The following is a 12609-nucleotide window of genomic DNA, read 5'->3' on the forward strand; positions in this document are numbered from 1 at the left end:
CTGCAGTTTCAAATCAATTTTACTTCTCACTTTTTATTGTCAGTCAAACACTTGATGTAAGAGGAAAAAGTTGGTGGTACGTTCCTTGTGGTTGCTTGTAAGTCTTGGCTCGTAGTTATGGACATTGCCATCTTTATGTGTGAAGAACTTCCAGGAGTTACACAATTGGCTACTCATACACCATTTACTACTATGTGATGGCACTAATCAATTGCATAATTTGATCGCCCTTTCTGCCAAAGGTTGGTTTGAGGGGTCCCTGCCGAAAGACATGTGATAGAAAGAGAAAGGGCAACATTGCGTTACTCGATTTTGAGTTTTGCTGCACAATACAACAGACAGTATGTACTGTAAGCTTTAGCATGCTACCCTAATTTTCCCATCATGTCAAGGTTATGTTAAAGAGTGTTTTTTTCTTTACTTTGATGTGCAAGTACAGGCCAATATTATCTTACTGTGTGAAAATGTCTGGCTTGATTGAAGATAACAATTGTTAAAGTTTGTAATAGGAGAATTTCGAACAGCGGTTGTTTTGCAGTTCCTACCAACTGTGCAGAAATTATCTAATTATAGCAGCACAGTTTGAACAAGCTACCGTATGTATTGTACATGTGGCTGTCTTGATGCAAAGTTATTGGTAAATATAGTACCATGGAATCTAAAATACCTGTGTTCACATGTTTTAATGGAATTTTAATATGGCCATCATTTTATGGGGATAACTTAAAAAAGGCAAGCTAACAGGTTAACTTGTTCTAAATCTGGATTTTTTTTCTGTGGTGTTGTGATACCGTTGAAGTTTATGTAACGTAAATAATAGTTTTCGTCTGTAGATTAGCCCAAAGGATGTAATGACAGCAATTTCTGGTATCTCGAACAACAGCAACATTAGAATGTTTTACTGGGCAAATTAACCATATTCATAAGTTTTAAAGTGTGAGATTCAATAGTGTACCAGTAGTTTTCTTCAAAAAAGCTGATTCTATGTCACTGCTCATGTGGCAAGTCAGTGGTAGACCACAGATGAACCATTTGAATTACATTGGTGTATACACAGAGGCATAGAATACATGCAGCTGTAGCTTTTGATGATATCATCATTATTTTTTGTTCTAGAACACAAAAGCATTTGCTAGTTCTTCTCTTCTCTCAAGAGCATGTTGCGATACAAAATATTTACAACCTAGCAAACACAAAGCATTTTATAAAAATATGCAATGCTATTGTCAACAAATGAATTCTTGTCTAGACTGAAATTCAGCTGTGAACAATATGGGACACTGTGCACATACTGTTAGTGGATCGGCTGTATTGACAAGTTGAATACCCGGCATTTTGACGTGGATTTTTTTTTTGAAGCAGAACAAGAAATGATATTTGTAGTTTTGCAAACAGAACAAAGAATAATTGAAAATGTACCCGACACTGCAGCTAATGGAGCCATAGTAGTGCAGGATAGCAAAAGACATTTTACATACTGAGTATTAAGTTACAGATGTACCGCTCGGTAATCCAAAACGGAGGAGACCGAAGTGTTTATGGTACATGTTTATTCCATCGCCACTTCATGTTTGCCTCGTAACCTCGCATTTTTGATACATTTATCACTCTTGCATATAAACATTACAAGTGCTTCTGCCGGTTCATGCACTTGGTACACAGTAAATTAAAGGATATCATGCCAAACCTTTGCAGTAAAACTGTGTGTACATATGAAGTTTGATTTTAGAAACATTGTAAATCCGGACCACTGACTTCTGTACAGTCACAGTTGATTTCATGTGAATCATTGCAACACTCAGTGGCAGGATTATTAACGTTTTCCGTGCCGTAGATAATGCACAGATGGACACCTGGCTCCTGAACCTGAAGGCTGTCGCAGCCAAAAGTAGAAAACGCATTAGTTGCCGATTTGATATATTATCCAGCAGTGCAAATTAATGTATCTTGTAACAACAAATTTGCAGGTACACCTACGGTACAACTTTCCCAGTCTCCTGTTTCATTATCTGTGGTTGTTTCTTGGTTAAATTTACTTATGAGTCGTGAAATGGCATAGTACATGTTAAATAGAATATTGTTCATGATTACCGTCCTATGGAAAGAAATTATAATATAACTTACAGTAAAATAATTGTATCTATATACAAAAAGTCTTGTCTTGATGTGCAGTTGTTTGGTTCACATTAAAAAAGTATAAATGTGCTAGGTCTTCAAGCAACTGGACTTTCAAAAGGTTGAAAAATCTCATCTATATAGACAGTAAGTGAGGTTTTGTGATGTAGGTCTTTGGTTCAGATGAAAAAAAATAGTGATGTCGTTCTCCAAAGTGGATAAAATGTAAGTGTTATCAATATTTGAGTCTGTTTTATTTTCTTTTTGTGTATATTTTTTTTTAAATAAGTCTTTTAACTGTGTTTTAACTACATTTGTATGTCAGGACATACCGGTATAGCATGAGTGAAAAATCGACATGTACAATAGGAGACATTTGTTCCGTAGGTTATATGTCTTGAACACTGTAATCAGTGATCAATTCAGTTGGCAAATGTCATGGGAACTGAAATTATAATTGATGGGCTGTAACAAAGCAACATGAATTGAGGGTGAATTTTCTTTGATTAATGTAATCAGAGCGTACCGGTAAATGTTTGTTCCCTAATAAAAAAAGCGGTTGTTTTTCGTCGCTTTGGTTTGTCATTGTATAATTCTTGCACAGCAAATATTTTGGAGAAAATTTCTGATGAGATTTTCAATGTCAATGGTGATTCATGTGCTAAAAAATAATTACAAAAACTTGAAATCTTCTTGGTGACTCTGCTAATACAGCATTCTCCCCATTTTTCATTGTGACAAAACAATCTTGTTTCATCCTAAACTGTATTGCAATTCAACATCATCATATGGGGGCCTTCTATGATTTGTGTTTAATGAAAAGCCCCCTAAGACTAGAAAATTAATGCCATAAAGAAGAATGGTGGACCCACAGCATGCACTGTACTCTTTAGTTTCAACTTTTGTCAATTCCTGACTTTTCAGTATACCGGTATATGAACCAACCAGGCCATATGAAACAAAACTAAAACTTTGTGGGCTGTTATCACACTAGACTTACCGCAGAAAAAATTATACATCAATAACGTTAAAATAATTCCCACTCACTTTGAACATACCACTTATCGTCATCAATATTTAATTTAGCAGACTTTTGAAAGCCATCCAAATTGTGTGGAAATGACATCATTGTCTCCAGGATGTCACTGTCTGCCCTCTATAGCTAGTGTACACTGGCATTTAGTAGAGTCAACATTCCCTCACATACAGAAAACCCTCGCTGCTTACGCATTCACATAAATGTCACATCTGACCACTTTGTGTTTTTTTCTGTGTTAAATGTACTCACTCAACAGGGAGTTGGCCACAATGCAAACCTTATGAGGGAATATGACGAAAATGCCGATGGAAGATTGGAGTATTAAAGCAGAATGCTCAGTTTACCAAGTCCCAGACATGTTTGAAGTCCTTGTCATGAAAATAATTATGATTTTAGTCAGAAAAGGCAGAGAGATTATTGTTCACTAGTTTTCAAAGTTTGTGATCAACCTTCCTTTTCAATTTGGATAAGATGCAGTCTAGTTGCTATAAAATTTCATACACTTTAAAAAGCAAATGGTTCTCCCTGAGCAATTTGACAGTGTCGGTTCCTGTACTGGTTTCTTTTTACTGTTCCATATTCACAGATATGCTTGAAATGTCCTGAGACTGATTGTTTTTTCATTGGCAGCAATTTTTAACTACTATAGACTATAGTCTATAGAAGCTATTGGGATGGGTATCTGTCTGCCTATGTTTATTCATTTTCATTCTATTGATCTCATGTGTGAAATGGTTCTCATGCACTTGAAAGAAAGGCGGTAAAAACGGCATGCATGGATCAAGAGGTCCTGAGAATTCCTCAAAGAGGTGTTGATAACAGTTTGATGATTTCAACGCAATATCAGTTATACAATACAAGATATGAATTATAAAATGTTGTTTTTGCATATCTTGAAGAAAAAGACAAATTCTCTGTAAAATTGAACATGCAGACAAACACAACTTTATTTTGGATCGTGTCTTCAAAACATCAACTTTGAAAACAGGAAGTCAATGAACATGCCCAGTTGTGACAAGCAGTTCTCTTTTCATCGACTCAATTGAATTTTCACAAGTGAGTCAGTTTAAAAAAAATTTTTGGAATCAAAAAACAACTATCAGTTTTCAGTTGTTTGTGCAAGACGCAACTCCACACAGCAGTGTGAAAGACTAAAACAAGATTAATCTGAAATGCATAATTTCCAAATTAGTCACATTTTGACACAACATCGTAATGCCCAAATTTTCCCTGGCTTGGAAAGCTAGCTTTCCTAATAGATCAATTGGCCTCAGCTGGAATTTTAGACAAACTAAGTTTGTCTGTGAGCTATTTTCCAAGGGGGAAACTCTTTATTGGCAGCTGTGGTTTTCAGAAATCGCAACAGAAATCATCCTGTTTCTAGTTTCTTCTGAAAACAGAAATCACCAATCCCTTCGGCTGGGCATTATATTTAAGGTGCTCACAAATCTTTTGACTGTCGTGTTTAGCTGACAGTCATGACGTCATCTGCGTGATGTGGCGGTAGTATGCTAGGTGCGGTTGTCATACAATTATTCTATTAATAGTTCAATTCATCCTGTCCATATGGTATGTCAAATATTGAAATTTGGATTGCATCATTTCGGATCATTTGTCAATGTCTTTGTTTCCACCAACAAAAGATTCACTTACTTTTTATGAAAATCATAAATTATCTGGATCATTGCCAGAAAAATGACATTTTTTTCACCATTTTATCTCATGCAAATTTTAGGCCGTAGTTTGGTCTAGGCAGTGCCATTTGCAAACATACGCTTATATCTGCATTGAATCTGACCAGTTAAAAATTGGACCACTGAAATTCCATCATCGGAAGAAAACCTTTCCTTTGTGGGGTGATAAAAGAATTTTTATACAAATTTTTAGTTTCATTCTTCTCATTGTAAGCAAAACGTTGGATACCTTCATCTGCCATATGAACAAAACTGTACCACCACGAGACAGTACATTTTAAGAAACTCACAGCAATAGGATTTTTACGTACTTTGCAGGATTTTATTTTATCAGTGCTGTCGCTGTTCAGACCAGAGAGTTTTATGATCATTGTGATAAATAATTAATAATCAACTTTTAAAAGTATGAACAGATGCCATCAACATAAATCAAAGGACAGCCTTCATTGCCCACTGGTCATCAAAAAGCCATATGTGTAATGTCTGAAGCACGGAGTGTGTAGAGAATATACTGCAATTAGTGCAAAGATTGTAGGTTTACAATTACACCAAAATTGATTCCTCATCCAAATGATAGCATCTTTCAAAACTAGCCACAGGGAGGGACCATTAAATCTAAATTTGGAGGGCAGGATCAAATTAGACGAATAAGAGGAGTGGGAAAGGTCTAAAAAGAAAACACTTGAAAATTGCTAAAAGGTTCATGCTGTTACTTATGAAAAGAGTCCATGTTTATGGCTTAACCACCTGCGCTGCCAAAGTTCTGTTGTGTTTTGACCTATTCAGTTTCGATGATATTAGATAATCTTGACACAAAAGATTATTCTGAGAGTTAAAGTCAGGCAGAACAAAGATTTTTAATCATTTAGATTTTTTTTGGTTTTCATTCTATTGTAAATTTCTTTTCTCTAAAAATTTAACCTCTTTTCAATCTAAAGGGATTTGTTTAAAAGATTTTCTAATACCTGTGAGTCATCAGTGTCGAGATTTCACAACAGTGCAAAACTTTATTCCACAGTTTTTAGGATGTGACCGAAGACCAATTGCAAGAGAGTTTTTTCAGTCAGTGGTATTGAAAGCCATGACATAGAACAAAGTTGATTTATTGTAACCAATATTGGTAGAGAAGCTGCATTTGCAACATTGTTGCAAGTTGTAAGTTATGAGACAGGGCTGTATTTACATATCTGTACAGTACTCTTTGATGGATTGGATGAAATGAAAGTCTAGATTGAAGTTGGAGTGTACACAATCCATCAAATTTCAGTGATAATAAAATGTAAATAGCAGTGCATGTGTTTCACAATGTGCAGAAGTGTGGAATGAATGAGACACAAGCCATTTTATAGATTTTCAGGCCTAAAATATGGTTTAAGTAGGTGAGCTAAGTACCTCGCCAAGTCATTGAAACGCGAAGATTAGTTACAAAGGTGTGCAGAAAGCCTTAGTAGTAAATTTTCAACTATCACTTCTGCTGGTATAAATGACACATACAATCCAGTTTTGCTGCTGAGACTCTTTTTAATAATATTTGCAGTAGTTGTATATTTTCAGATATACATGATATATGGGTATTCGAACGATATTATAACTGTCATGTACTTCCTGACTTGAGCAATTCCTTTTTCCTTACATCGTGTGATAATGGAATTATTAGCCCGGATGAGAAATCACATCTTCTCCGTGGTTTTATAGCGGCTTTATTAACTAAAATGTTAAAGATATGGTTAAAGGCAGAGAAAGGATTTCCCTCTAAAAAGTGAACTGGTCCAAATCTTTTTTACATTTTGTAAGTAAACTTGACATAGAGAAATTTTCAAACTAGATATAATGTGTTATCCTGTATATTATCTATGAAGCTAATAATAAAATATATTAGTAGAAAAAGATGACTCAGAGTTTACATATGGAGTTAATAGAGTAAAAGCCGTTGGGAATTCATACGTTGGTGCAATTTGAGATAACGTGGATTTCAAATTCTATTAAGTTTGTTCTAGTGTTGGAGTTCGTGTCCCTTACCTGCGGATTCATTTGCCAAAATTTAATAGAGAGCAGTGAATAGATAAAAACTATTCCTGAGGGAAGTATTTTCTTTGATGTGTACCTCTGTGACTGTGTGATTGTTTGCAGTCACTTGCTGCACTGGTGAAAAGCGATGCTATTTGACAACAAAGTTGATTTGTTTTCTTGCTCTTTGATTCCCATTCCAGGGTTCTTGGGGAAAATTCTCAAACTAGTTGGAAGTTACTGCTTTGTATTTGGAAAATTTTGAAAATTTTACTACGTGGTGCACGTACATCGAAATTATTTATTTGTGTCAAATGAAGTCTTCAACTCATATTTGTGTGCAGTATCAACAGATGAAAATAATGCCAAGTGTGACAGCCATATTCATTTTCAGTGATCCAACGTTATCTAAGATGTAAAAGATAAAGATACATATCTAACATTTACTTCCATAATTTCTTTTGCAGGATGAAAACGGTGCTTATTTGATAGACAGAGATCCTACGTATTTCGGTCCAGTCCTTAATTATCTAAGGCACGGCAAATTAGTCATTAATAAAGATTTAGCAGAAGAAGGTAGGTATAGAACCCATTCCTTACAGAACTCTGATATTCTGATGAAAAGTTCACCAAATGTTTCACCATTTCTGGCATTCCACTTTGGGTGAAGTTTTTTCCTTGCATACAGTATTTTACTTGCAATTAATATCTTCCTCCCTGCTCAGTCTCTTGTGTATAATTTTTCTATTTTCTTGAGACTTTTTCAACCCTAAGTATAAGAAACCCACAAAACTTATTCAATTAAGCTGTAGTTTACCCAAGGTTTTCCTTCAAACGTTTTAGGTATCACATCGCATCTTGTTATTATTGTGTTGCTAAAACAGTGTTCAAGTAACAGCTATGTTGAAAATGTGTAAATCTCATAGACATACACATGGAGTGGTTGTGACCCACTTCCATGGCTGAGGATGTCACTGTACTTTGTTTGACCAGGTGAACATAAATCTCAGTGCAGCTTGCCAACCGGACAGTTGCTATAGTTACAGTGATAACTGTACTGTTTCTACGGTGGTTTTTAAGCTGTTCAGTCTTTTATAGTACCTCACAGCACTTGATAAAAAACTTCATCATTGATAAATTTATCACTTTAAACTACTTCAAAAAACTCATGGTAGCCTTATTGCAAACGGATCACCGTTTCGAAGCGGTGTGATTGTGCAGTGTATAGATGTGCTATCACTCAATTTTTCATCAGTTGAACATGGAGTATGTTGCACAAAGCTCAAGATTTGTGTCAAGTTGCATTATAAAATGGAAAGTGCCTTATCATAAAAAATCTGCATTAGTCTGTCAGCCATATCTGTAATGTTTGCTGGTACTCTATATTTGGCATCATATTGCAGGTCTCTCAGCAGATGTTTTGAACTCATTGCTAAATGTAGTGTACAGTACGGTATACCGGGTATCTCATGTGCTTCAAGTGTACCATCCTGTTGTGTTGTGTACAGTTTACAAACTTCCATAATAATCTTTATGTAGGAGAACTGTTTATTATTGTAAAAAAATTTAAAATGTTTCGGTGTGATTGGTATTCCCCTAGTAGGATTCTATGTTGTCCAATTACATGTAGTAACAAAATTTTGTGTTAAAAATATCCTTTTCAGCGATGCTTTTTATACACATTCTGTGACCGTTACATATAAAACATTCACATACATACATTTTGGACATTGATTGATTTGTTTATTGAGAAAAGTTAATAGCTATTGATTTCAAATAATCAACTGACCTCTTTTAACTACCGGTAACTAGAAAAATGTTGGTTACCATATCTTCGTCTTTAAACAATGACCACAAACCATGATACTAGTGGTTTTATTTGCAAAATTGAAACCAGCTTCAGTATCATATCTATCTGATGTGTGTCAAATACTGGCTATTTATTTTACCTTTGATATTTGGTACATACAACTTGTAGCATGCTGAATTATAATGTTATGCGCCCAAAAGTTATTTTTCTTTCATTGCCCCAAACTTGTATGCCAAATTCATAACATTCTAAATATGGTAACGTTTTCTCTAAATTTGATATTTTGTGTATAATAAATTTGAGGATTTCATATTACAGTAACAGAAACTAAAATATTATTTGAGCATGCTATGGTCTTTCACAAATCAGTTTTGTGTACAAACAATAAAATTCTGTGGTGTGAATTTACATAAATGGTGTGCATAGCGGGTATATCAAAGATACCATGCTTATGATACTCTGTTAAAGAAATTAGTATCTGTTATCTGTGTCACAGGTGTTCTTGAAGAAGCCGAATTCTACAATATTACAGCCCTTATCAAATTAGTCAAAGAGAGAATTCGAGAAAGGGATGCAAAATGTTCTCAGGTAAGAAAAGGCTGTGTGGCCTTTAGGAGTACCCCCAGGGCCCTACTGATATCAAATCAGTGCTTTGTGTAACCACTGATTTTAGGAGGTTAACCTTTTGAGCGCCAAAGTCTATTTTTGTCCCCTTCATAAAATAAACCCCAGTCAATTTTTCTAAGATTTTTGCCAAAATTTTGAGAAAAATCTGTAGCAAATGAAATGTGATGTCTATTTGGTCCAAAATTATCAAAAAATTATATAAAATTCATAAAAATTGATAAAATTTTGCACTAAAATTTTGGCAGGAGAAAATTACAGCGCTCAAAGGGTTAAAATGTCAGCAGATGAACTATTCCATTTACTGCTGTGGCCCTATTGATAAAAAGAAATGGCAAAAATGTTTGTATTTTGCAATATGATGGAAAATGAAAACATGGACCAAAGTGATCTAGTTTTGGAAAAACCAAGTTGAATGTTTCATAAGATTGGTTGCTGACCTTTGACCTTTGAACTTCCAAATGAAAATCCATGTTGACCAGTGCCTGCGCAAACATTAGCTAAGGCAATAACAGGCACATGGAAGGCTAAAGAGTTAAAAAAACTTTCTTAAAAGCGTCTTCAAGGAAGACTTTATAGGCATGTGCACATACCGGTACAACTAAAGCTACATGGTGTGCAGTGATATTATGAAATAAATGTAAAGGAATTTCAAAGACAGACCTGCTGGGACCATGAGTTGGAGTGATATGAACAGGAATGAAGGTGAAAGAGCTCAAAGCTTGATCCATTCAGATAGAAACAAGGGTGAGAGGGTGTTCACTCTAGGGATGGAGATTACGCATTGCAAAGTGTACAGTCATTTAGCTGATCAATGAAACAATGTTTTGATTTAGGCTGTTCAGCTGATAATGTAATTAAAAAAATTATCAGTGTAATTTGATAATGGAAATGCATTACATTGGACTGACATATTTATTATTGGATTTTCCATTTCCTAAAGTACAGCTAATCTCCTTTCTAGCTCAACTGTAATGATTTTTTTTGCACCTATTTTCTTTCTTGCGATATGGATTTATCACAGAACTATCACATCAAAGCTCACTAAAATTGGATATTTTTACTAATTGTGTTCCGCAAGATTGATTTTCTCTCAGTGTGTACTTTAAAGTAGCTAACACAGATACACTTGAGTGGTACTTGTCAAATTAGTCTGGGTAGAACAACAGACACCATGCATTTTAACAGTGTGTTATTGCTATAGTTGATCAACCTGGAAGCACAAGGAAAGGGCGCCCTCATGAGAGAACATACAGTGACCTTTGTTTTATCATTTCCGTTGCATGTTCAGGCACCAAGGAAACATGTGTATCGGGTTTTACAGTGTCAAGAGGAAGAGCTCACCCAGATGGTGTCAACGATGTCAGATGGATGGAGGTTTGAACAGGTAAATTCTAGAAATATCCACTGACCGATGTTGTGAAAAAAGTGTGGTATTAAAAATTATAGGCCCCATCTTTGCAGGGATGTTGAAATTCTTTAGTCTTCTTTGACATCTTCTTTTGACATGTGTATATTTTCAGAAGGCAGCTCAGTTGAGCCTGGCTACCCAGCAATCTTTGCACCAGGACAGTGAGCCCAAACATAATTCATAATGGCTGCTATAGAACAATATTAAATCTTTCATCCAAAACAAAAATACTTTGATGCGCTTTGATTTATTTCAAATTCTAAAGTTATCTCTGTAACTTTATAACTTTATCAACTGCAAATCTTGATCAAAGTAAAAATGAAAAAAATATTGAAGCTTTGGCCATGATGTGTGATGACACACTTTCAAGCATTTTGGGATTGCAATGGGGATGACTATGTCGTCAAAAATTTTATTATCATACTGCAGTGACCCATGTCCATAAGTGACCCTCTCCAGCAGCCAGCTGCATGATCTATTAAAAACCCTAGATCAATGTAGTTTATTTCAGACCCTGTTTCTTTCACAAACTAAGTTACTTTTTATGAATTTGAACATATTCAAACTGTTCTGTGACATTTCATGCTCAGTTTCCTAAATAAGTTGTTCATTTAAAGTTCCATTAGCTGTATCTTCTTGCGATTTTTGATTGAGTTTTGATTGAAATGATCACTGGCTCATGTTGAATAGCCTGACAAATAACAGAGAATCGCATATTATTTGGAAACATTACGTGCCCTACAACTAAATAACATGTGATTTTACAACGAAATTTTCAATTTTGTCCGGACAGAAATACAAACTCTGTTGACACGCGGATTGCAACGTAGGCATTCCTCTGCACCTGCGCGAGCCATTTACAGCGATTTCAAAATAAATATTCATTACTTATGCCCGGTACCTACGTCGTAGTCCATTGTCCGAGCACGTTGCGTAGCCAGATGTCTTGCAATCCACGACGCAACATTGTTTTGATCCCGCAATAAACGTGAACTGTACATCTGGCGTGATCGCGGCGTCAACATTATCTGCGTTCTCCCCAGCACGCCGAGTATGCCAGATGTCAACAAACGAGCTCGGAAGGGCAAACACGTTTGAACAAAAATTAGCAGTTTTATGTGGCTATAACATCACTAATCATGTTTTCTTTCTTCGTAAAAACAACATTTTGCAAGAAATATGAGCCTCCAACATGAAATTTTCCGAGGTAAAAAATGGTCAAAAGTTACAAATAATGGCCCTTTAAGCAAAGGTGTATGAATGAACATCATTTGAGTATGCAAATCAGTTAATCTTAATCAACGGAGAATGTTCATGGGACTGAAGTTATGCTCTATCTGTCCTCGATAACAGTGCCATCATAATTCACTTTGTTTTTTTCTCTCAAAACAGCTTGTCAACATAGGTTCATCGTATAACTATGGCAATGAAGACCAGTCAGAATTTCTCTGTGTGGTTTCAAGGGAACTCAGCAACACAGTCAATGGCACAGAAGCAGAGCCTACAGACAGAGCCAAGGTAATTTGTGACCTTTGACCTTCTGCAAATATCCATGAGGCTATGAATAACCTGCACATCACCTTATACTGTGGTAATTTTGGTGGCATGTAGTCGTCAAAATTCAGCATTTTACTGCGAAAAAAATTTATAATTTCTTAACGGAAAACAAGTCACCATGTCTATGCATGTACACACCACAATTAACAATATTGTTTGCTGTGTAACTTTTGCATTCTTACCAATGAAAATATCAAGGAGGTGAGGTTATGTTTAGGTAACAAAAATGTCCAAGTCATTGCATGAATCTGAAGCTGAAGCAATCTTCTATCCTGAAATAAGCAATAATTGTGAACAGTTGAATGAATGTAGAGTCCTTTATAACAAGCATCACATTCATCATCTTGGACAA

At 35.4% G+C, this 12609-nt stretch overlaps 1 protein-coding gene across 1 annotated transcript in view; it reads left to right on the forward strand.

Moving 5' to 3' along the window:
- Positions 1 to 12609, forward strand: part of LOC139151717 (BTB/POZ domain-containing protein KCTD5-like) — a 29388-nt gene that overhangs the window by 10212 nt on the left and 6567 nt on the right. The window contains exons 2-5 of the mRNA XM_070724690.1: positions 7323 to 7431; positions 9162 to 9253; positions 10581 to 10676; positions 12093 to 12218. Of these exons, the coding sequence (XP_070580791.1) occupies positions 7323 to 7431; positions 9162 to 9253; positions 10581 to 10676; positions 12093 to 12218 (423 nt within the window). The remainder of the gene's footprint in view (positions 1 to 7322; positions 7432 to 9161; positions 9254 to 10580; positions 10677 to 12092; positions 12219 to 12609) is intronic.

Source organism: Ptychodera flava, chromosome 15 (genome assembly GCF_041260155.1).
Source record: "Ptychodera flava strain L36383 chromosome 15, AS_Pfla_20210202, whole genome shotgun sequence".
Classification (NCBI taxonomy): Eukaryota; Metazoa; Hemichordata; class Enteropneusta; family Ptychoderidae; genus Ptychodera; species Ptychodera flava.